We start from the raw sequence: 21,600 nt of genomic DNA, 5'->3' as shown, positions 1-21,600 counted from the left end.
CATGATTCAAAGCTGTTACATGATGTACGCTAGGTTGACTGAGAAACTGACTTAAAGTTTGTATTGAGAAAGCAATATCTGGCCTTGTGTGAGACAGAAAATTCAATTTTCCAACCAAACTTCTGTATAACTCAGGGTCATGATAAAAATCACCAACATCTACCTGTAACTTCAGATAGGTAGGGAGAGGAGTAGAAGCAGCCTTTGAGATGTCCATTTGACAGCCTTACAAAAGTTCCCTAGTGAACTTGTTCTAAGTCATAAGTATACCAGAAGGTAAGTGAGTTACCTCAATCCCCAAGAAGAAATTCAGCAACCCCAAATCTTTAATGCTGAACTTTGAGTGTAAGTGAGTCTTAAAATGCTCAACCTCTACAGGATCTGACCCTGTTACTATAATATCATCAACATAAACCGCTGCTAGGGTAAAAGAAGTATCTGATTTCTTTAAGAACAAGAAGTAGTCATTCTTGGACTGTGTGTATCCCATGTGCAGCAACTCTGTAGTCAGCTTAGCAAACCACTACCTAGAAGCCTGCTTGAGCCCATATAGGGATTTTTTAAGCTTGCACACCAAATAACTTGGATTCTGCATTCCTTTAGGAACCCTCATATACACTTCTTTATTAAGCTTTCCATGTAAGAAAGCATTGTTTATGTCCAATTGATGAATCTGCCAATGCTAACTAACTCCCAAAGAAAGAATACATCTGATTGTAGCCATTTTGACCACAGGCGAGAAAGTCTCCAGATAGTCTATACCATACTTCTGAGTAAAACCCTTGGCTACCAGTCTAGCTTTCAACCTTTCAACTGTCCCATCTGCCTTTAACTTGACTTTGAATACCCATTTACACCCTATAGGATTTTTTCCTTTGGGTAAAGGAACTAATTCCCAAGTATTGTTAGCTGTTAAGGCATCAGCCTCCTTTTTCATTGCTTGGACCCAACCAGAGTGCTAAGATGCTTCAAAGTAGCTAACTGGTTCACTAACTTGAGAAACAGTATTGATTAATGCCTTAGTGTCTGTAGGTAAAACTTCAAATTGCACAATATTGCACCAGTGTTCAGACATTGTATCTGTTATGCAAACAAAATTGTCAAAATGAGAAGGCCATTTTTTAGGTATGTAGACTGTCTCAGAGGAAATTGATCAGGAATAGGTGGAGTTTGAGAAATAGGAAATGTGACTGTGTTTGAAGTAGATTATGTGTTTGGGATAGGGTCTGTGTTTGGTATGGGTTCTGTGTTTGAGATGGGATCTGTTGGAAATAAGAAAGGTTCTGGAATATCATAAGATAAGTCTTTATATTTCTCTGCTCTGAATGCACAGAATTCAATAAACCTTTTATATACACCCGAGTGCACATAGAGGTAGGTGCATCCAAAGGAATTTGATATAATTTTGCTCATTTTAGATTTTAAAATGAACAAAAATAATATATCAAATGAGCATAACACTTGGGTACGCCTTAACCCAAGACTACTTTTTTGTTTTTAATTAATATTATTTCTTTCACCCTTACATCCCTTTCTTTTAATATAATATTAACTTCAATATCTTATTGTATAATTTTTATAATACCCTCCGTTTTTATTTACTTAACATGAACAATGTTTTTATTTTCATTTAATAATCCAAAAGAACCAAAGCGTAACTTGGTTTTTCTCCAAAAAAAATAAAAATAAATACTATGAATAAATAAAAATAAAATAAAATAAAAAAGCTTAACTTTTTTTTTTGAGAGAAATAAAAAAGCTTAACTTGGTTTAAACTTTAAACTCAATACCCAAATTCTTACTTTCCAGTTTCTCCTGTCCGGTAGACGCTAGTCCTACTCACTCGGCGGCGCAACCTCCAGTCCAGCACAAGAAGCAGATACAAACAACACTCTTCCAAACCCTTCTCCATCTTCATCCCTTTTATCTTTCAATCAAAGGGTAGATGCCAATTTCTGTTTTTCACTAATATTTTGCTAATTTACCTGAAATTTATTGTTTACTTTTTATAAACTGTATATCAGAAAAGTTACTAATAATTAACCAATTGAACTCAACATAAATGATTAGGAGTTTACATGTGCTTAATAATATTGGTTGTAATGTTGTTAGGAAACAATATATGGTAATTTGAGATTTTTGGGTTCAAATATTTGTAGTTTCAAGATTCAGGAAGTGGAATGTGATTGTTTGGATGTAATTATATTATGCAATATTCATATTTTCATAACAGTCAATTTTGCTCAACTATTAGTTTTAAGGTATCCAAATTCATTCGAAATTCGAAGCTTGTTGAAAAAGGCGCTGGCTTTTCAAACAAAACCTCACGTAGTTTGCTATTTCACAATTTATTGTGCAAAGAATGAGATTTAAATGCCTGGATGTTTATGCAAATTTTAAGGATGAAATGTAGGTTTATGATTTCCGGTACGAGTAATAAGTGTATGAAATGATAATTGTAATGTACTTGTATTAATTTGATGGCAAGTAATGGATTTAATTACTTGGATTCCTTTGGAAATTTGCTTCATGGTTCTACTTGGTATATACCTAGCACATAAACTCCGGAACTGAAATACGAAATTGAATTCTTGTAAACGATAGTCTGACAAGTTATATTTCCTTTTCCTATTGTTTTCTTACTGCTCAACCAGTGTGAAACAAAGAAGCATGTACCATGTCCCTTAAATCCCCTAATGTGTTACTTCATTTGGATTCAACCATGTTCTGAAGATTGTGTTTTTAGCGATGTTACACGGATTCAATTAGGATTTATACAATACTGAGATGTGTCTTAATACTGCATTTCATTGTTTTCTGAAAATTAAATTGCATGTTCTTGGCCTGTCTGAATTGGGGATCTATGCATCCATAAGATTTCATAACCATGTCACTGAGTCAGTACTATAGGAGATTTCTGGTCCACAGAAGTATGGAAAATAGGAACTTAAAAATTATCGTTCTATTTCCTTTTTTTAACTCGCAAAAGGTAAGCCTGTCTTTTTATAAACTTACAGGTTGCAGGAAATTTTAACTCTGGTGAACTCTTTCCACCAGTGACTTGTTTTTCTTTCCCTGTCTTACGCAAAAGAAGAAATGTGGTCTCAACTTGGTATAAAAATATTGAGCTTGATCTCATGTTAGTTTCCTGGAGTCAAGAAGTTAAGTGAATGCCACTTGATTCTATGGGCACTAGATAGTTTGAATGGATTTATTAACTTTTGTTCTTCAATTATTCAATGCATCAAATGCACCTATTATTTATTAAAAAATTAAAAAGGGTCATATGCATAATGTGTGGCCTTTTTACATACATGTTATGTGGTCTCTCTGAATTCTACTTTATTTTCAGGATGGCTTTTATCAACAAGATTGGAAATATACTCAAGCAAACATCACACAAGCTGCAAATTTTGGAGCCATCAATTCCTAATGCACCATTTCACCAGGCTATCAGATGTTTTTCTTCTTCAAAGCTTTTCATTGGAGGTATTAAGTCTTTCATTTCATCTCCAAATTGTTTTGAACCACCGAAATCAAAGACAGACATTGGTTATATAGTTATCTTGTGCTTCCTGTCGCATTATTCAGACAAGGTGGCTTGTTCAATGTTGGTTTGTATATTTATACGACTGTCTATTTTGTTCCAGGTCTTTCGTTTGCTACAGATGAGAATAGCTTAAGAGAAGCATTCCTGCCTTATGGGGATGTCGTGGAAGGTGTGTTAATTCTACACTTTTTACCATTGATTTCTTTGCTAAAATCTTGTTTGTTGGGATACTATGGGCATTGATAATAGTTTTATCTCGATTCATGGGCTACCACCTTTTTGGTCACCATGTCATTATTCAAGATGGATGCATCCTTTCTCTAGATATGAACATATATTTCTTACAAATCTGTTATTAGATAATTTTAGGGTATAGGGTTTTTGAGTCAACTTTTTTGTAAATATTTTGGTTAGATCAAGCTCTGACTGTGAGCTTAGGACATAGCAAATTAAAGATGTTCAATATTTGAATTACTAAATCAAGCACTAAACAACTAGGGAAAATCAATCAATTAAAAGCGTTTGGAGTTGAGGGATAAGAACCTACCACATGATTTAGCATAGCCGGATGTACCAACTCTCCTCGTTTTTTTTTTTGTTTTTTTTTTTTTTTTTTTTTGGGGGGGGGGGAGTGCGGCCTCTACATCGAAAATGTGAAGCAAAGGGTGATTAATCCTCAAAATCAAAATTATGTGTATTCACCATCAAAAGGAACCTTTATTTAACAACAATCAAGCAACATCCCTGTATCCCAACAAACAAGTCCCACACTATGCTAGCAACAAACAAGCAAGAGTTCCCCACACCAAACATGATGCAATCCCCCCACACTAAGCTAGCAACAACCCTGTATCCCAACACACGAATAAGAGTGACAACCCCCCCCCCCCCCCTCCCCCGCCCCCCTCCCCCCCCCCCCCCCAGCCACCCACCCCACACATAAGAAATGAGCACTGTACTTGACGCTACAAAAAACAAACAAGAGTAGGGAGGGACAAAGGGGAAACAAAAAAAAAACAAGAGGAAGCTAGTGGCCACTAGGGCCGGCATCATCATCATCATAACCACACTCCCCATCATATAGGAGAACCCGGCTTTTTTAGCAATCTTGGCTTTGGAACCTTCGTCAAAACCAATGTTTGAACTTATAGGGAGCTAACCCTTGAATTCTTTACCTCTTTCGAACAAAACCCTGTTGGTGAGATCGACTTGGTGAGTGCATATTGAGAGTGTAAACTGAGTGTATTTAGCACTCATCTTGTATTGAAGTTTTATCTTTGATATACACTTTTTTGTTTTTTCAACCAGGGATGAATTTTCAACTTTTGTGTCTGTTTCTTGCAGCCAGGGTTATATTTGATCGTGAGTCTGGAAGGTCAAGAGGCTTTGGCTTTGTCTCTTATGCATCTGCTGAAGAGGCATCTTCTGCCATCCAGGCTTTGGATGGAAGGGTAATGACTGATAATTTGCTCTTCTTTTAAGGGTTATTTTATTTATAAGCAGTTGGTTGCCTCATTATTTTAGTGGCTTAAGTGCAGCTATGCCCTTTGCCACTTGCCAAAAGTAATGCAATACCATAATGCGCAATTGCGCAAACACACACATCAACAACAAAAAGAATTTATCATGCACTTTAGCACCTGTGAGAAGTAACATACTTCTTATATCATTATTGGACCAAAATTAATATTTTTTTTTTTTTTTAAAAAGGCAAATTTTCTACATTGGTCAACCAGAACTTACAAAAATTGGGGCAGGGAGAAATCATTTGCTGGATAGCCTCTTGGTTTTGGATAATGGTTGTGTACCTGTAAAATTTGAGAATTATGAAAGACAAAGTCTCACTAGTATTCTGGTTCTTACGAGACCATCATATTTGATTTAGAATAGAATTAGTTGGTGGTGGTGTTATTTCACTTTGCTATATTACTGGGTGCAGAATTCCTAATTCTAGAGTTCATTTTTCTTCTAGGAGTTCTAATTCACTGTTCAATTTATAATTTCCAGGACCTTCATGGCCGATTTCTAAGAGTAGCTTATGCTGCTGACCAGAGGTGTACTAGTCCTGGTCCAAGTTTTTCTGGTGCTTCTGGTTATGGTGACAGCTTTAGAGGAAATGACAGTTATGGAACTGTTACCAGTCACACTGGTGGCAAGTTCAGTGGCGGAGACAGTAACAACGCAAATGGTGGTTATGATTCCTTTAGTAACGCAGGATTTGGAAACACTGGAGAATACAGTGATGGCAACTGCAGCAGGCCTAATGCTGGCATATATGAGGGCTTTTCTGCCAATGAAAATGGAGCAACTAATTACACTGCCAGTCCTGATAGCTTCAAGACCCATTATGTCTCAAATGGAGCTGATGGTGGGCGCTATATACAGAATGCAGGTAACGACTTTGGAGGCAGTCCTGGGAGTGGTTATGGTGCTGCATTTGGTAGATGTAGTTTCGAAAATGGTAGTCATGGACCCACTGGCAACTATAGCAGTAGCAGAGATGGCAATGGAATTGCTGATAGCTACAACACTACTAATAACGGATTTAACAGCTTTAGTGGCAAGACACCTGACACCTTGTACTACCATGAGACAAGGCAACGGTAATTGGCAAGGTCATAACTTGGACACCAGCAATAACTGTAATAATCAGGATGAGCCCAGAGGCAACATATATGACAATGGCTATGTCAATTCCAGGTTTGGTTGATTGGAAAATATTACCAGATGATTGAACTATCTAATTTGTTCATCATGATTTACGAGGAACATGTCTTTTTTTTCGTTCCTTGCTCATACCGTTTTTTTTTCCCTCTTTTTGACAGGACTATTGATGGGTTTTTATTGTAGGATTCGAGTGTCATTTTAAAGGAATTCTCACAAAGTAATATTTGGTCTTGTGGAATTCTCGAATTGTAAACGGTTGATGTTTTGGATGTGTCAATCAAATTACAACATTTGGAATTTCACTTTTGTCGATATATATCGTTAGATTTAGATTCAGAGTTGTGTGCTCGAGAATGCTTGAAATTAAATGTTTTCATTGCGTATCTTTCTAATAATATGCCTTATTTTGTCTTTCCAAATAACAAATTATAAATAATACGGAGTATTAATTACGGAGATTCCTCAAAAAAAAAAATTACGGTGAAATTCCTGTCAAAAAAAAACCGAGGAAATCGTCACTCTTTAATCAACGGATTCAAAACTCTCAAATTAAAAGCTTTGTGATTAATGAAAACCCACGTTGAAACCATAACTATACCGCAGAGATTCGCGTAAAACCAAACTCAGATTAAACCCAATCCCCAAAATCTAGACCAATATCACCAACAAATGCATACCATGCAAGTCCTGCACCCAGCTATAATTGAAGAAAGAATCAGAGATACATGAACACAATTCAAACCGCCTGGCAACCAAAGGCAAGATGGGCTAGCAAGCAAAGGGAGCCAAAAGGTGAAAATAGCAAATTTTGAGAGGGGGTACTCTCATCAATCCTCTTCATTGAAATCACCTCTCCAATACTTAAAATTTTATCCGTACATCTTTATCGTAATTCCATTGCATCAATACAGCCATAAAAACAGACAATATGCTGCAGTATCAATACTGAGCTAGCTGAACATTTCATTAAAAAATTTGACATTACAATCTGCATATTTCCCTTTCTTCCAATCCATTAATGCTGAAAGGGGAAGAAAGAGATTTCTCATGGTAATATAGCATCAACCAAAACTAATTGATACAAGCATACAACATACAGCAACAACATGCATTAAAACTAGCAAAGCAGAGTGACCTTGCCAACTCTGAAATCCACAATGATCCTGGAATCTGACTTTGATTCTTTGTTATTTGAACAAGGAGCACCGTGAGTCCATTTCTGCAAAACTGTCACCGGAGCTTGTCTTTGATTCACGTGGTCTGGATAGACGAATTCTTTGATGCAAAGTAAAAATCATTGAGTTTCGTTGCATCAGATATCATTTCACACGGCCCAGAATGGTTTCAAAGAGGCAACTTGATTGGCGCTGTTCTTACATGATTCTTTCTCACTTTCCTCAACATCATCATCATCATCATCATCATCCCCATATTCCATTAGCTTCACTAAAGTATCTGAAACGACCAAAAAAAAAAAAACATTATACTTTTATGGTTTTTCTCTATTTAAACATTCATAGCAGGAATTTTCTTCCCCCAGGCGGTAATTCATGAAAAAACAATTAAGCTCTGCAGCTACCTGGGACAATGGGTGGATTTAATCTTTTTGAAATGGTGTCCCTATCGTTCACTTTACTGACAGAGACTGGTGAATCAAACTTAGGCAAAGGTTTATGCATGCTGTTTGATGAAGGTGGTGGTGGCAGCATGCTCTTTGGTGGATTTTGTGACAGAAGCATGCTTCTTGAATCCAGGAAAGGTGTAGAACTATTCTTTGGAGGAGGAGGAGGAAGCATGCTCTTCAAAGAGGGAGGTGGAAGACTTGTATCTTTTTTACATGGGTCCTGAAGATCTGATTCCTGTAACAAATTGAAAATCAAAACAAATTTGTTTACGAGTTAAAATGGCAAAAACCCAATAAACAAAGCTAAAATTTGAGCTTAAATGATGTCATTGCTCTGTAAAAGTGTATCCATGCTTCACTTAATGAAGTCAAAATATTTTAATACTATAGTCCAGGAAGGCAGGAGGGGATAGCCTGAACTTGCAAGAAATTGAAGAAGTGTAGCAAGCAGAGGTCTTGTGATGCAAGGGAGATAATAATTCAGCAAAAATAGAATAGCTTGGGATTTGTTTGTTTATCGCCCTTTGTTGCACATAGGGTCAGCAAAAAGAGAATAGGTTGTTCAGAATTTGTTGCATATTCATAAGGGTGATCAAAACCGAATTGTCAACAACCTATTCTCTTTTTAAAGAACTACACATGTAGCAACAGCAGAAATGAGGAAACGAAAAAAATTTATGGCAAACTTGAAGGCACTAGAAACTGAGCAATGAAAAAATTGGTGCAGCTAGGGCTGCTGCCAAAATGTTGTTCCAAAAGTGCAAAATAGAATGAGAGATGTGAAACTCTATGAATAGAGTCAAGAAGAATGAAAGTAGAAAAAAACACATATTAAAAGCCAACAATCAAAACGACTGATCCAATAGAACAAGGAGCAGAAGCACTTGAAGCCCTCATTAGATTTGCTCCCAACTGAAGCTGTAAATCCTGTGAAAACAGTCCATATCGGCCTATTAGCTGCATAGAAATCAGAGAAAATACCTGGAATAATCAGTAGAAAAGGTTAGCCATCATGGAAAAGAAGTAACTTTTCTAAATTAAAAATAATTGTGTATGTGTGTCCATGCATTTTGGATAGCTTAATTAAGGAATAATTACTACCTTTGTCACAACTTTACTGCCACATTGATAAACATGCATGTTAAGGGGAACCAAAAATGACCACTAGGAAATAATTACTATGTTTGTCACAATTTCACCACATTGATAAAAACATGCATACTTAACTGGAGTTATGCAATTATAATACAGAATAACAAAAATAAGAGAACATAAAATATTCCAAGTTGGTAAGAACAGTCAAGGTGAAACAAAGGGAGATAAAAGGATTGTCAATATAATACGACATAGTCCAGGACACATCACAGTATGAGCTAATCATGACTACCAAGTTTTTTTATGAAGACTAACAAGTTATAGCAATGATGATACACAATCCACTCTAATAACCAAAATTTCGTTGGATTGTTAGTCAATCAAGAAAGCTATCTAGACTAAAATGATGCAAACTCAAACAATTGATGATAGTTAAGCTAAATGCATACAAGTATGAAATTCTATCACAAATTCTAGTAAGCAGTTTGTTATAACCCCAAGGTCCCCAACAAAGTCAAAACATATTCCAATAAGAAAAATGAACAATAGCAAGTGTTCATGGGTTATCTAATAGAAATCAACTGCACTAAATTCTTATTCGTGTAATATGAAGCATACAGAAGTAAAATAAATCACTTACAAAGGAAATTTAAGAGCATGAGAGAACTTGAATTATAAATATATCTGTGTGAGTATAAAAATAGAATATTTAATCAAAGAAGAACACTAGTCAAACTCCTTTTACAATGTGGCTACTTTCTTTTTGACTTTCACCTAATTTTCATTCAGACACAATAGAAACTAAATATATGGGATTAACGCTTTGATTGATTAACTGATTGATTGATAAGAAACTAAGAAATATCTAAACACATCGGAAAAAAATTAAATTTGACAGATAATAAGAAGCAGAGGAAGTTTAGATGCATGGATGTATAAGTATAATATGTTTTCCAAGCATTGTTTATCAAAAAGGAGACGAGAAAATAATGACAATCTATTACAGCCATGTTCTCCAACAACATTTTTATTCATATGAGAAAGAACAGGACTAAGAGATATCATAATCATAATCATAATCATAATAATAAAAATAAAAATAATAATAATGCCTAGTCTGGTATGCTTGTTAATGATATGTTAAAGATTTATGGTCAACATTATAAAACTGCAGCCATAAATATAGTTTTTTTGAGGATAATTCATTAGATTCCTATTAAAGCTAGACAATGAAAACTGATAGACCTTGACATCAAAGAGTAGTTATGAGCCTGTGATACTTAAACTCTTCATTTCAGCTTGAGTATTTAAGTTGCATAAATGACACTCCAGACACATATAAACACTTTGACATTCAATTTTGTTCATAAAATATAAATTCCACTCAAGTATATGTGCATATGGACACTGCACATGTATACTATTCCAGATGATATGACCATAACAAAACACCAATATTCATGAGTGTTCCTATATCATCCTATAAAGAACTTTCCATGTCAGACTCTTGGATACATACTTAAGCTTTGACACCTAAATAAAAGTCTTTGCAACATAGAAGTGCTTCACTATTACTTGTATCATTTCACTATTACTTGTATCATGTATGAAGCCTGGCTCTGGATTGCCGAGTGCTTAGGATAATAGATACAAAAAGTATATAGATAGTTCTCGGGATAAACCTTATATCACTGACAACCACCCAATTTCTCCCTCTTAAAAGGTGAAATGAGAAAACATAATTGTCACGAGATATTAAATCACTAGTGAAGGTATTGTATGATCTTCCATGATCAAGGCAACGTAAAGAATTCTTATTAAAGTTAGACCAGAACAGAATTCTGGTCAGAGGAGATCTCTTTTATGTTTACTTACTACAAAATATCTTTAAGTTCGTATTATTAAACAAGTAATGAAATTTTAGATGTGTAGAAAGTCCCCATTGACACAAGATTAACAAGATCCCTCATGATAATGTCTTTCCTTACATATTAGCGTTAAAGTGTAGTCAAAGTTCAGTAAGAAAAAAAAAAATCAGACTAAAGCAGACTAGAAAGATTCATACCAGGCCAGGCAAAATTTGACAGATTCATATCAGACTTTTATAAATTCAAATCAGGTGAAGAGAGCATAAACACATGTGTCTAGTCCAGCTTCTTTGTGGGAATAAGTTGTAACTTTAGATATTCTTTCAGCCACCTCTATAGAGATTTTGTGCGAATCTTGCTCAATATTAACATCTGAATGCAACATTTTTCTCCGATTTATACCATTTGTGGACTTTAGCCCCATTGATCTCCTCTTCAGAAGAGTATCAATACCAAAAATTTAGGGCCAAGGACAAGAGTCAATTTCACACTTCAATGTCCTCTAGATTCAATTCATTCAAATCTATTGAATTCAACCATAACAAACAAGGCAGACAAAACATACCTTGGGGCTCTATATTCAGTGGGTGGGTCATATTTTCCAATATTTACTATTTTACAAAACAAAGCAGGTAAGATATAGAGAACACAGCTTTCTTCTCTATGTGAAAAACATGTTCAATTTAAAATGTTGATATTCTTCTTATCCTTACCCTCAACTGAACTAGAAGTCCAGTCACTTTAACCCACTATAACTCAGGATAATGTTTTGTTTCTCAGCCCATACAAGAAAATTCATTGACATACTGTTCTCAATCAATTAATTATAGTGAAAATTCTTTGCATACAAACAAATTTAATAGAAAATATCTCACTCCAGCTGAACGAACCAAAAATTAGGGTACCTGTTGGGAGACAGCAACTCTATTTACAGCTGCAGGCAACTCTTTGAATTTCCGCTTACGCTTTTCTGACTCTGATAAGCTTTTTGACATCACCCTTGAGGTTGATGTAGCAGGATCAACTGTAGAGGAGACTGGACCTGACTGTCTAATAGCTAATCCCACTTGCTGCAAAGGTGTGGCCTGCGGATATATTCCAGCATATGCACTGTAGCTAGTACAGGCCGTCAGTGGCTGGGAATAGGGAAGCCCATTTGTTTGGGCATGGCCAGGAGGAAGCAAGGCTCCATGTTGCACTACCTGCCCATAAGAAAAGGAAGTTGGAACCACTGCTCCAACCGAAGGAACAGCTACTCCTGGCATTGAAGTTGCAGCAGAACTCAAGTTTGGTTGCATTTCAGTCCCTGAACTCTGAACGCCGACCAACAATTGTTGTGGGGGTGGAACAGCACCATAAACTTTGCATGATGAGACCCTGTACCACAAAACTGTACTTAAAACAATGTACACCACCAATTTTAATACCTAGAAAATAAATTAAACATATTGGAGTCCAACAACAAACAGGGAAGGCTGATGATAAGTTGACACGGATTGGTCCAATACAAACAATTAAAATCAATTAGCCACAAATAAACACTATATGCAACACAAAAGAGGAAAAAAACTGCACCCGTCCTGCTATATCATGTCTCAGAAAATGCCGTTTAAATTTAATGATTATACAACGAAATTACTTTTCCAGTATTTACATAGAGAATAGTCTAACACAAAACCATATCAAAAAAAAATTCATATGTAAGAACTACCTATTTGCACCACACTCTCGACTGATTGTATCCAAAAGATTTTCCGCTAAAAGTTTTGCATCTTCAAGGCTCTTTTGATTGTTACTGGACAACAGTAAATGTAAAGGTTGCTGTCCCTCTAGAAGCATGAAAAACAAACGAAGTGAGACTCGCTCAAAATAAATAAATAAATGATACTGTCAAAAAAGGCAAAGAGATGCCTCTGAACAAAGTTGGAAAAATAAATAGATAAAAATAATGAGGTGGGTCCAAAAGGTTAAAAAAGAGGGGAATGGATACCTTCACCCTGAATGTTCCCAAGATAGCCTGAACCACACCCACGTAGTACAACTGTTGCTCCTGTTTCATTTATAATGTGATTTATATATTGGTCCTGCAAGTACAAAAACCAACCACCACCAACAAAAAAAAAAAAAATCTCTCCCAATGTATGGAGACATCAGGGAAAGCTCAGACATTAGAAACTCTCGCATAAATCATGCATAACAAGAAAATTAGAATATAATGTATTCATCAGAAGGTTGAGAAAAAAGAAACTAAATTGTTAACCAGAACTCTCAGATATCATCCAAAAGGAATCAAAAAGTTTTAGAATGATGGTTTGAGACAATCTCAAAAACATGAAACCACTAGTAGTGATATCACTATTAACATTTTCAACAATGAGGCATGAAGTTGCATTGAATGAATAAATAAACTGATCTATAGATGAATTTATAATATTTTGGTTCAAGATGACCTATTAAATACGCACTTTTGGAAACAAATATTAAAATGTCAACAAAAAAAATATTTTTAAAAAAAAAAACAACCAAAATTAAAGTTTAGGTAACACTTCCCGTTAACAATTTTTCGCCAAATTTATCAAGGGACCCACTAAATCATTTCCCTCCAAGGGCTCTAACTACCTATGAATTACTAAATCAAACCTCTCGTATTTAAAACGTCTTCCTTCTTCCCTTAGATACAAACACAAAACTAATTCAAGCTACCAAAAATTTTAAGGATTGATTGATTTCTTTAACAATAGGCATGATTCTTCAATAATGTATCCATGATCATGAATATAGATATTAGGGTTTATTTCGTTTATATACAGTTGTGGCTCACCCAATTTTAAAAATTAGGGTTTTCAAGTAGGGGATTAGAGTTCTTCAATAGACTTAGAGGTTTTCATTTAGGGAATTTAAAGTTACCATTGAAGGGTTTTTCTTCGCTTAACAATAAAATAGTTTTGAAGAAAAAGTTGTTCAAGGGATTCGATTTCACTTTCTTAGTAAAAAATGAAAAAAAAAATATAAAAAAAAAAGTTGAAAATAAGGGAATTCAATAAGAAAAAAATGACATTGAAGGAGACAAAAATAAGATGGGTAGAATTGACTTTTCACATGCCAAAAATCGAAAGAAAGAAAAAATTAGCAGGGCCCTAGTTGGAACCACTTGTAAATAGTGCAACCCAAACTTTTTGAGATTTTTGGGTAGCTTATCATTACATAAAAAATTAATAATGATAATTAAAAGGTAATTTATTACAAGAGTGTATAATTTAATTGGTAGTTTCTACCAAAAAGATCACGATTTTATTTGCACTATTTGAATATCAAATTTAGGATGGAGAAGCCAAGATAGTTTAGTTCTTTCAATATTAATGTACCCGGTTTATAAAAACAAAGGAGACGCTCAAGATTGTTCTAACTATCGAGGAATTAAGCTTATGAGCCATACTATGAAGTTGTGGGAAAGGGTGATTGAACAAAGGTTGAGGGCATGCACAAGCATTTCAGATAACCAATTTGGTTTTATGCCTGGGAGATCTACTATGGAGGCAATCCATTTGATAAGACAAATGATGGAGTTTTATAGGGTAAAGAAGAAAGATCTTCATATGGTCTTTATTGATTTAGAGAAGGCATATGACAAGGTGCCAAGAGAGATACTTTGGTGGGCAATGTTGAAGAAAGGTATCCCACGAAGGTATGTAGACCTAGTTAAGGATATGTATCGGGATGTGTCAACAAATGTGAGGACATGCGGAGGGTTGACAAAAGATTTCCCTATTACAATCGGATTGCATCAAGGGTCTGCATTAAGCCCTTTTCTTTTTGCAACGGTTCTAGACGAATTAACTAGACCAATTCAAGATGAGGGTCCATGGTGTATGCTGTTCGCAGATGATATCGTTTTGGTGGATGAGACTAAGGATGGGGTTAATGTCAAGTTGGAGCAATGGAGGCAAAGGTTGGAATCTAGAGGGTTTAAGCTAAGTCGGAGTAAGACTGAATATTTGGTATGTCGTTTTGGCACTCAGAGGGGGACAAGCAATGAAGTGGTGAGTTTGGATGGAAAGGATTTGACCATGAGTGAATGTTTTAAGTACCTAGGGTCGATCATCCAGAAGAATGGTGACATTGATCAAGACGTGACCCACAGGATTAAGTCAGGGTGGCTTAAATGGAGAGCGGCCACGGGAGTGCTATGCGACCGCAGCATTCCCTTAAAGTTGAAGGGAAAATTCTACAGGACTGCCATAAGACCAGTGTTGCTCTATGGTACAGAATGTTGGGCTTCTAAGAAAGAGCATATTAAAAAGATGGAGGTTACGGAAATGCGCATGTTAAGGTGGATGTGTGGAAACACTTTAAGAGATAGAATCAGAAATGAGGTTATTCGCAAGAAAGTAGGTGTGGCGGGCATTGTAGATAAATTAAGGGAAAATCGTCTGCGTTGGTTTGGACATGTAAGACGGAGACCCGAGGGTGCACCGGTGCGAAGAGTGGAAGAGTGGGACCATGGAGGGATTAAACGAGGAAGAGGGAGACCAAAGATGACTTGGTTGGAAGGAGTGAGGAAGGATATGAAGTGCATGGATTTACGTGAGGATGAAGTTTTGGATCGTAAGGGATGGAGGAGAAAGATTTATGTTGATGACTACACGGAATAATCAAATTTGGTTCATGTTAGCCGACCCCACTTTTGGGATTAAGGCTTTGATTGATTGATTGATTGATTGATTGATTAGTAAGAAGGCAGATGTAAGATGCGAAATTGACTCACATTTGGACCGCGTATCCTTGCAACCATGTTTAGTGATGGATCTGCATCAAAGCCCAAATAGATACATGTGCTAAATGGCTGAGATACCTAATTACGATAAACAAAAACTTAGCTTTGGATAAATTCAACAAAAAAATTTGAAATTCTGGAACAGTTTATGCCTGCACAAGATCTAGAACTGGCAAGCAAGTTTCGAACCTGTTTCAGCATATCCTCAACCATGGCAGCCGCACGATCTACTGCAAGGATTCGTTCTGATGTCTCTTTCAACTGCAATAAAGTCCACACTTAATACTCGGATAACATAATTCTGTCATAACAGAGGCATTTTTACAGATCCTTCCTTTAATTTCCACCCCTTCCCCCTATCCTCCTCCTCTGAAGCATTTAAAAAGTACTATATATAGAAGTGTGCCAGACGGATGTTATCTTTATAATGCATCAACTGATAAATCTCTAAAAAAACACATCAACTTGTTTTTCTTAATCAAATTACAAAAAAGAATATTGTACATTTTCCATGGTTAGCAAATCACTAAGGATAACTTGTATCAGAATCATAAGAATCTGTGAACAAGATGCTTTCCTTAGTTGGTAATCAAATCTCAAAGGTATTCTAGTGCATTATTTACAGGTCCTAGACTGGCAAGATCAATTAACTTCTATTCTCCTTGTTCCAGAAATAGATGAATCGAAGTTAAGTTTTCAATTATTGAAATTTGAAATATTTGCATCCACTGTGTGAGGCAGGATAGTAAATTTAGCAACCAGAGTACTTGAATCAAATTTATCCGGCCCAACAATGAAACAGAAAAAAAAAAGGACATAAAATAGGTTATATATGTCTGTAACATAGGGCAGCTAAGCTTGACCAACGGGGTAGACTCAGCTCAGCTCAACACATGATTGGCCATGCTCGACTTGATCTCAAACTAGTCGAGCTGAAAATTCTAAGGTACGCTGACTACTCATCAATAATTCATTACATATTGCATGATACTGGATTGATTTAAAGGACTGCTTTGATCGGGGAAAATCAAGAAAAGGTAAAGGTAGTTCATCCAAGGGGGCATAAGACATAGGGTAATCAGAAAAGGGAAAGGGAATTAACAAGGCATATTCCCGTTGTTGTTGTTTGTAATGCCACTTTAGTCACTCTCTTTACCCTCTCCATACCCCCAAAGTCCTCTAATTTGATTCCCCACTCCCCATGGTATTTTCATTCCCTTTCTTAAACCACCACACCACCACACCACCACCGCACGCCATACCATGCCACTTTCATCCACGCCGTCCAGCCATTGTCATCCTCACCGGCACCACCCCGCAACCACCACCTTTACCCACTCGATAATCATCCTGAAACCAATCCACCCACCCAAAACCACCCCACCTTCCAAAACCCATACTCCACCGTCCCAAAACCATACACCACCACCCAAAAGCAACCCTCCCCCAAAAGCAACCCCTGCCCAAAAAAAAATTATTATCCCACCTTGAAAGCCCACTGATACCCACTCATAACCACCAACACCCATCCAAAACCCACAACCTAGAAAATCGAAAAGAGATACCAAGATTATTAATGAAAAACATATCTACTGATATCATCCATTATGGTTTTATATGGTCAAATTCGACCTTCAAAACCTTAGAATCTAGTGTTTTCATGGTCAAATTTGACCTTCAAAACCTAAAAGATAACAATGGCGTGATAAAATAATTAGAGAAGGAGAGCGGCAATTGCAAGGAGTGTGGCGACAACAGTGGTAAGGAGGGGAAGTGGTGTGGGTGGAGGGTGGTGATGACTCCATGAGAGTGAGTATGGAAAATGGCGTAGCAAGGATGAGAGAAAGAAGATATGAGATACCAAACAGCACCCTATATCAAGGTAAGTTACATTCTATTCTTCTTTCTCTTTCTTTAACTCATTCCCTTTCCCCTAAATGAATAAAACGACCATAAATCCCTTTCAAGCTGTTTTGTTAGCTAATTTTGAAAACCCCTTACCCCAATTTCCTATTTTAATTCTCGTCCGCATCAAGGCCCAAGAGTAATCCCATTATCCTCTACCCTTCATGCACTCCACCACCACCCAACCACCGGTCCACAAAACCTATAACCTACCGTCACCGAACATGCTTCGGAACCCAACCCACATCCAACCGAGAATTCCTTAACTTAACCACCACCATACTTCAAATCCCGACCTCCACGACCTACACCAATACCCATTGGGATCTCCAACCAAAAACAAAGGGTCAACCCACCATCAATAGTTACCAACCAACATCTCCATTTGAACTTTGATGAATTTATCCAACAGCCAAAGTTGAAGGTCTAGGATTAAATCCACACATAACATGCAAGAATGACTAAAAAGAAGAAAATTATTGTATTCCCTTTTTCTAAGAGCATAATAGTAGAGCATGTATATGTATTGCTTTAATATAATTACTTAATAAAGATTGGACTTTTACTACTTCCCTAAAATTGCTACATCAAATAAAATTAAAATTTTCATGAATAATATTGTTACTTATTAACCTTTATATAATTTTGTTGAGGCTAATCACAAGCTTTTAGAGCTCAAGCTTGCTCAACTTCGCTCGTTTGCTGATCCATGCTTGTGCCAAACAATGGAATCGTTTATGAGTCAGCCTAACTCAATATCACCCTACTTTCTACACACTACCAGTTTACATATATGGATTTTTTTTATTTTTTTTTTTTTGAAAGAACATATATGGATTAATGAGCATGAAATGACATTTTCTATTTTATCTAGCCATTTCATTCCATCAAAAAAAAAAAAAAAAGTAAACAATACAAGCCAATACAGTTAAGGGGGAAAAGAGGGAAATAATCAGGAACACTTAACATACATGAGCTCCAGCAGATACGTGAAGGTAAAGTGGTTTATCACCATCTGGTACTGCATTGGGTGGTCGATACTTGCCCCTGGAGAATATGTCATCATCACAAACAAGATATGAAAAGGAGAAGATATAACACGAACAATAATCAGTAAGGCTTTCAAGAGCCTCCAAGAACAGACTAACCTAGTTATTACGACTGCACCAGTACACTTTTGAATCTGCACTTGTAAACCAAACCGTGAATGAGTCTCCTTGTAAAGTTATAATACTTATATCAAACGATGTTTACACTACAGCCAGCATATAATGCTTCCAAGTTGGTACCCCTTACTTTAGGATGTGGGTATTTTGAAACAAAAAAATAACAATATTTCCATCTGAAATGCGGAAAAAAAAATAACAATATTAGTAATATTAATAGCATTGGTCTAGGGGAATTCACCTCTTCCTGTGTCTGACGTTTTGTCAGCTTGTAACGCATAGCTGGATCTGCATCATTTATAACAATTTCTCTTGCAATTATGAGATCATCCTGAATCTTCGGCTATAATGCCAGAATGATACTTATAGATAAGTAAATGAAATAAATCAAGAAAATCCTGAACTAGTGTAAAACATTGGAAAATTGGTCAATTGGACAACCACTTAACAAAGGTATTATATTGCCCTCCAAAAAAAGAGAAGCAGTTTCATTAAATACACATGATGCACAAATACATTGCTCACCCAAAAACCATGGATGCAGACACTCACATCAGATAACCCATCTTCTTTTCGTTAAGACAGCCAAAAGAAATCATCACCATTCACAGCCACACAAGGTAGATAAATCACAAAATTATTGATATGCATACAGACTTTCACTTAAATAAAAAAAATCCCAGTAAGTATAAAAGATTACAAGAGTTACATCAAGTACCACTATACCTAAAAATATAGAGGATAACATAAATCTATAGTTCTAAGGCAAGACAGCCACACAGCTCACCTCAATCAGTTTTTGGACCACAGCAGCAGCTTGTTGTTGAACAGAAGCCTGGATATTGACATAAGAAGCTTTCGTGGAACTGGTTGAAGCAGCACACGAAGCTGAAGCCGCTCCTGGAAGAGATATACCAGAGCATCCTACAGTGTTCATGGGTAGCATTCCAGGTAAAGCTCCACAAGAGACAAAAGATTCGTCAGGCTGATCCCACCTCCTCTTCTTTCTGCAACAAGAGTAGAACATTGTTGCAAAAAATAAAAGAAAAAAGAAAAATTACAGTATAATGCTATACATAGAGTCTTAGAGGGATAAAGGTGTTGCAGCAAGAGCAAACTTTTTACAATGATAAAACTTCATACACTAATCATTAGGGGTAAAAAGTGACAGCAGTAGCAGTCACGGTGTCGCAGAAACAGCACCTCACGAGTGTTAAATCAGTATTTGCAGCCATCAAAGTGTTAACTGAACTGCAAGTGTTGTGATTCTATACTAACACCTTTTCTTGTTATTTTAAGATGGGGGATAAAAATTGAAAGAGTATCTACCTTACAATAACAGATTATAACAACTAATGCAGTGACATCAATGAAGAGAGAAATTTGGATAATGGACCAAGAGTCAACTAACATCAATCCCATTCTGCCTCTAAAATTATGAAGCACAACCATCCTCCTAACTACCTTCTCAACCATTGAATAGACCAAGGAGATAGGAGAGCTTAACCTCATTTGCAAAACTTTCTTAACACCAAAAAAGATAAACCTTTACTGATAATGTAGTGCCAAAATGGCAAAACCTCCCTGTTTGACAGCATCTTCTATAAGAACTTAGCAAATCAACATTAGCTGCATCCATGCATAATGAAGATGTATTCACTATCCAAAAAATCAGACTCGTTCTCAGGAAGATGATCTCACTTAAAACAAAATAAACCACTCGACAACCTCTCACAAGTCATATACTCATATTGCTCATACCCTAAGCCAATTTCCATACTCCCTCCTATTATGAATCTTGACAATATCATTCTGGATAGTGAATATCCTTATGCCACGGAATGAAGCTATAGAACTACACTCGGTTTTTGGCAACTACCTACTTTGATTGACTACAATGGGTAAACACTACGAAGTATTCGATTCAATCAATTTACTTGTGCTCTATAAAGCCAAGGTCAGAACTATAGTCGGACGTTATATACTGGTACCCAACAACATACAATGGTTTTAGTAACAAAACTTACATTGCACTTTAGGGTCTACCCATAAAAGTAATAGCTTCCAATAACCAACAATCACCCACAAAAATTATAATTTACAGTTCATAAAAATTTTACAGATTACACACCTTAATTCATAAAAATTGCTAAAAAATCATCAAAAAGAAAAATAAACTCATGGTCAAACACCCAATTGCAAGTTAATTACTTCGCATTCAACCACAATCCTCATCCAAAAAAATAGAAATCGAAAAATAACAACATAGATCCATTTATGCAACAATAACAAGAAGAAAAAAGTGAGAATTAAAGAAGTTAGATAACACAATAATTTGAGTTAGAATTCTCAAAATTGGAATTGGAAAACAAATTAGGAGAATAATATGAATTGGTGAAAATTGGAAATTAGAGAATTTAGTGAAAAGTATAAACCTTTGCTTGGAGATTGAAGGTTGATTTTCTGCAACGCAATTCTGTGTCATAGTTTTTGGCTCGTTGATTTTGGTGGCCGGTGAAGAACAAACGGTGGACTGGAGGAGAGGTGTTGAAGGGATGTTCGTCATTTTCTGTCTTCCAATCTTCTGTTTTTTACCCTTTTGTCTTGCAAGGAGGTGTTTTAAAAAGTGGTCAGCCAACTTCAACACTCCCTCCGTTTCTATCAAGGGTGTTGTTATTTGTCGCTCCCATTTTACCGGGTAACGCTCCCTTTTTTTCTTGAAATTCCAATCTTACCCTTGATATATAAATACGGTTTTTTCATTCCCGACCCACATTTCTCACTTCTTTACTTCTCTCTCTAACTCTCTTACTCTCAAACTCTCTTACTCTCTAACTCTCAAACAATTTTTTTGTAAAAAAAAAAAAAATCAAAAATTGTTTTACATGGGTGATTCGAGGCGGATTAGGCTAAGATTCGGAGGGAGGACTTCTGGCGGAGCTGGTGGCAGC

General features: G+C 36.2%; 2 protein-coding genes across 5 annotated transcripts; one reads left to right on the top strand and one right to left on the bottom strand.

Moving 5' to 3' along the window:
• The first annotated feature begins 1,760 nt into the window (after positions 1-1,760).
• On the top strand, positions 1,761-6,550 carry LOC145555872 (uncharacterized). Of its 2 annotated transcripts, XR_014091607.1 has the most exons (6): positions 1,761-1,941; positions 3,353-3,489; positions 3,651-3,719; positions 4,895-5,001; positions 5,558-6,250; positions 6,376-6,550. XR_014091607.1 is itself a non-coding variant. In XM_081617587.1 (5 exons), exons 2-5 carry the CDS (start codon positions 3,354-3,356, stop codon positions 6,155-6,157), a joined length of 912 nt encoding a protein of 303 aa, XP_081473713.1. In that variant the 5' UTR covers positions 1,761-1,941; position 3,353; the 3' UTR covers positions 6,158-6,550. The 2 variants fall into 2 exon arrangements, 1 of the variants encoding a protein (XP_081473713.1); XM_081617587.1 differs by having other exon boundaries at positions 5,558-6,550.
• A 599-nt stretch (positions 6,551-7,149) lies between these two features.
• Positions 7,150-21,299, bottom strand: LOC145641745 (protein RIK-like). Of its 3 annotated transcripts, XM_081692681.1 has the most exons (12): positions 21,085-21,288; positions 19,437-19,656; positions 18,891-18,992; positions 18,632-18,666; positions 18,455-18,530; positions 15,768-15,839; positions 15,570-15,656; positions 12,795-12,888; positions 12,516-12,633; positions 11,710-12,181; positions 7,797-8,076; positions 7,150-7,672 (listed from the first exon to the last, which is right to left on the bottom strand). In XM_081692681.1, the coding sequence occupies exons 1-12, from the start codon at positions 21,213-21,215 to the stop codon at positions 7,542-7,544; spliced, it is 1,818 nt and encodes a 605-aa protein (XP_081548807.1). In that variant the 5' UTR covers positions 21,216-21,288; the 3' UTR covers positions 7,150-7,541. The 3 variants fall into 3 exon arrangements, with proteins under 3 accessions (XP_081548807.1, XP_081548809.1, XP_081548810.1); XM_081692683.1 differs by lacking the exon at positions 7,150-7,672 and having other exon boundaries at positions 7,934-8,822; positions 21,085-21,299; XM_081692684.1 differs by lacking the exon at positions 7,150-7,672 and having other exon boundaries at positions 7,934-8,768; positions 21,085-21,298.
• Positions 21,300-21,600: the final 301 nt, after the last annotated feature.

Source organism: Chenopodium album, chromosome 8 (assembly GCF_948465745.1).
Source record: "Chenopodium album chromosome 8, dcCheAlbu1.1, whole genome shotgun sequence".
NCBI classification, from domain to species: domain Eukaryota; kingdom Viridiplantae; phylum Streptophyta; class Magnoliopsida; order Caryophyllales; family Amaranthaceae; genus Chenopodium; species Chenopodium album.
The sequence above is the reverse complement of the archived record's forward strand: the minus strand, read 5'-3'. Positions and strand labels throughout refer to the sequence as shown.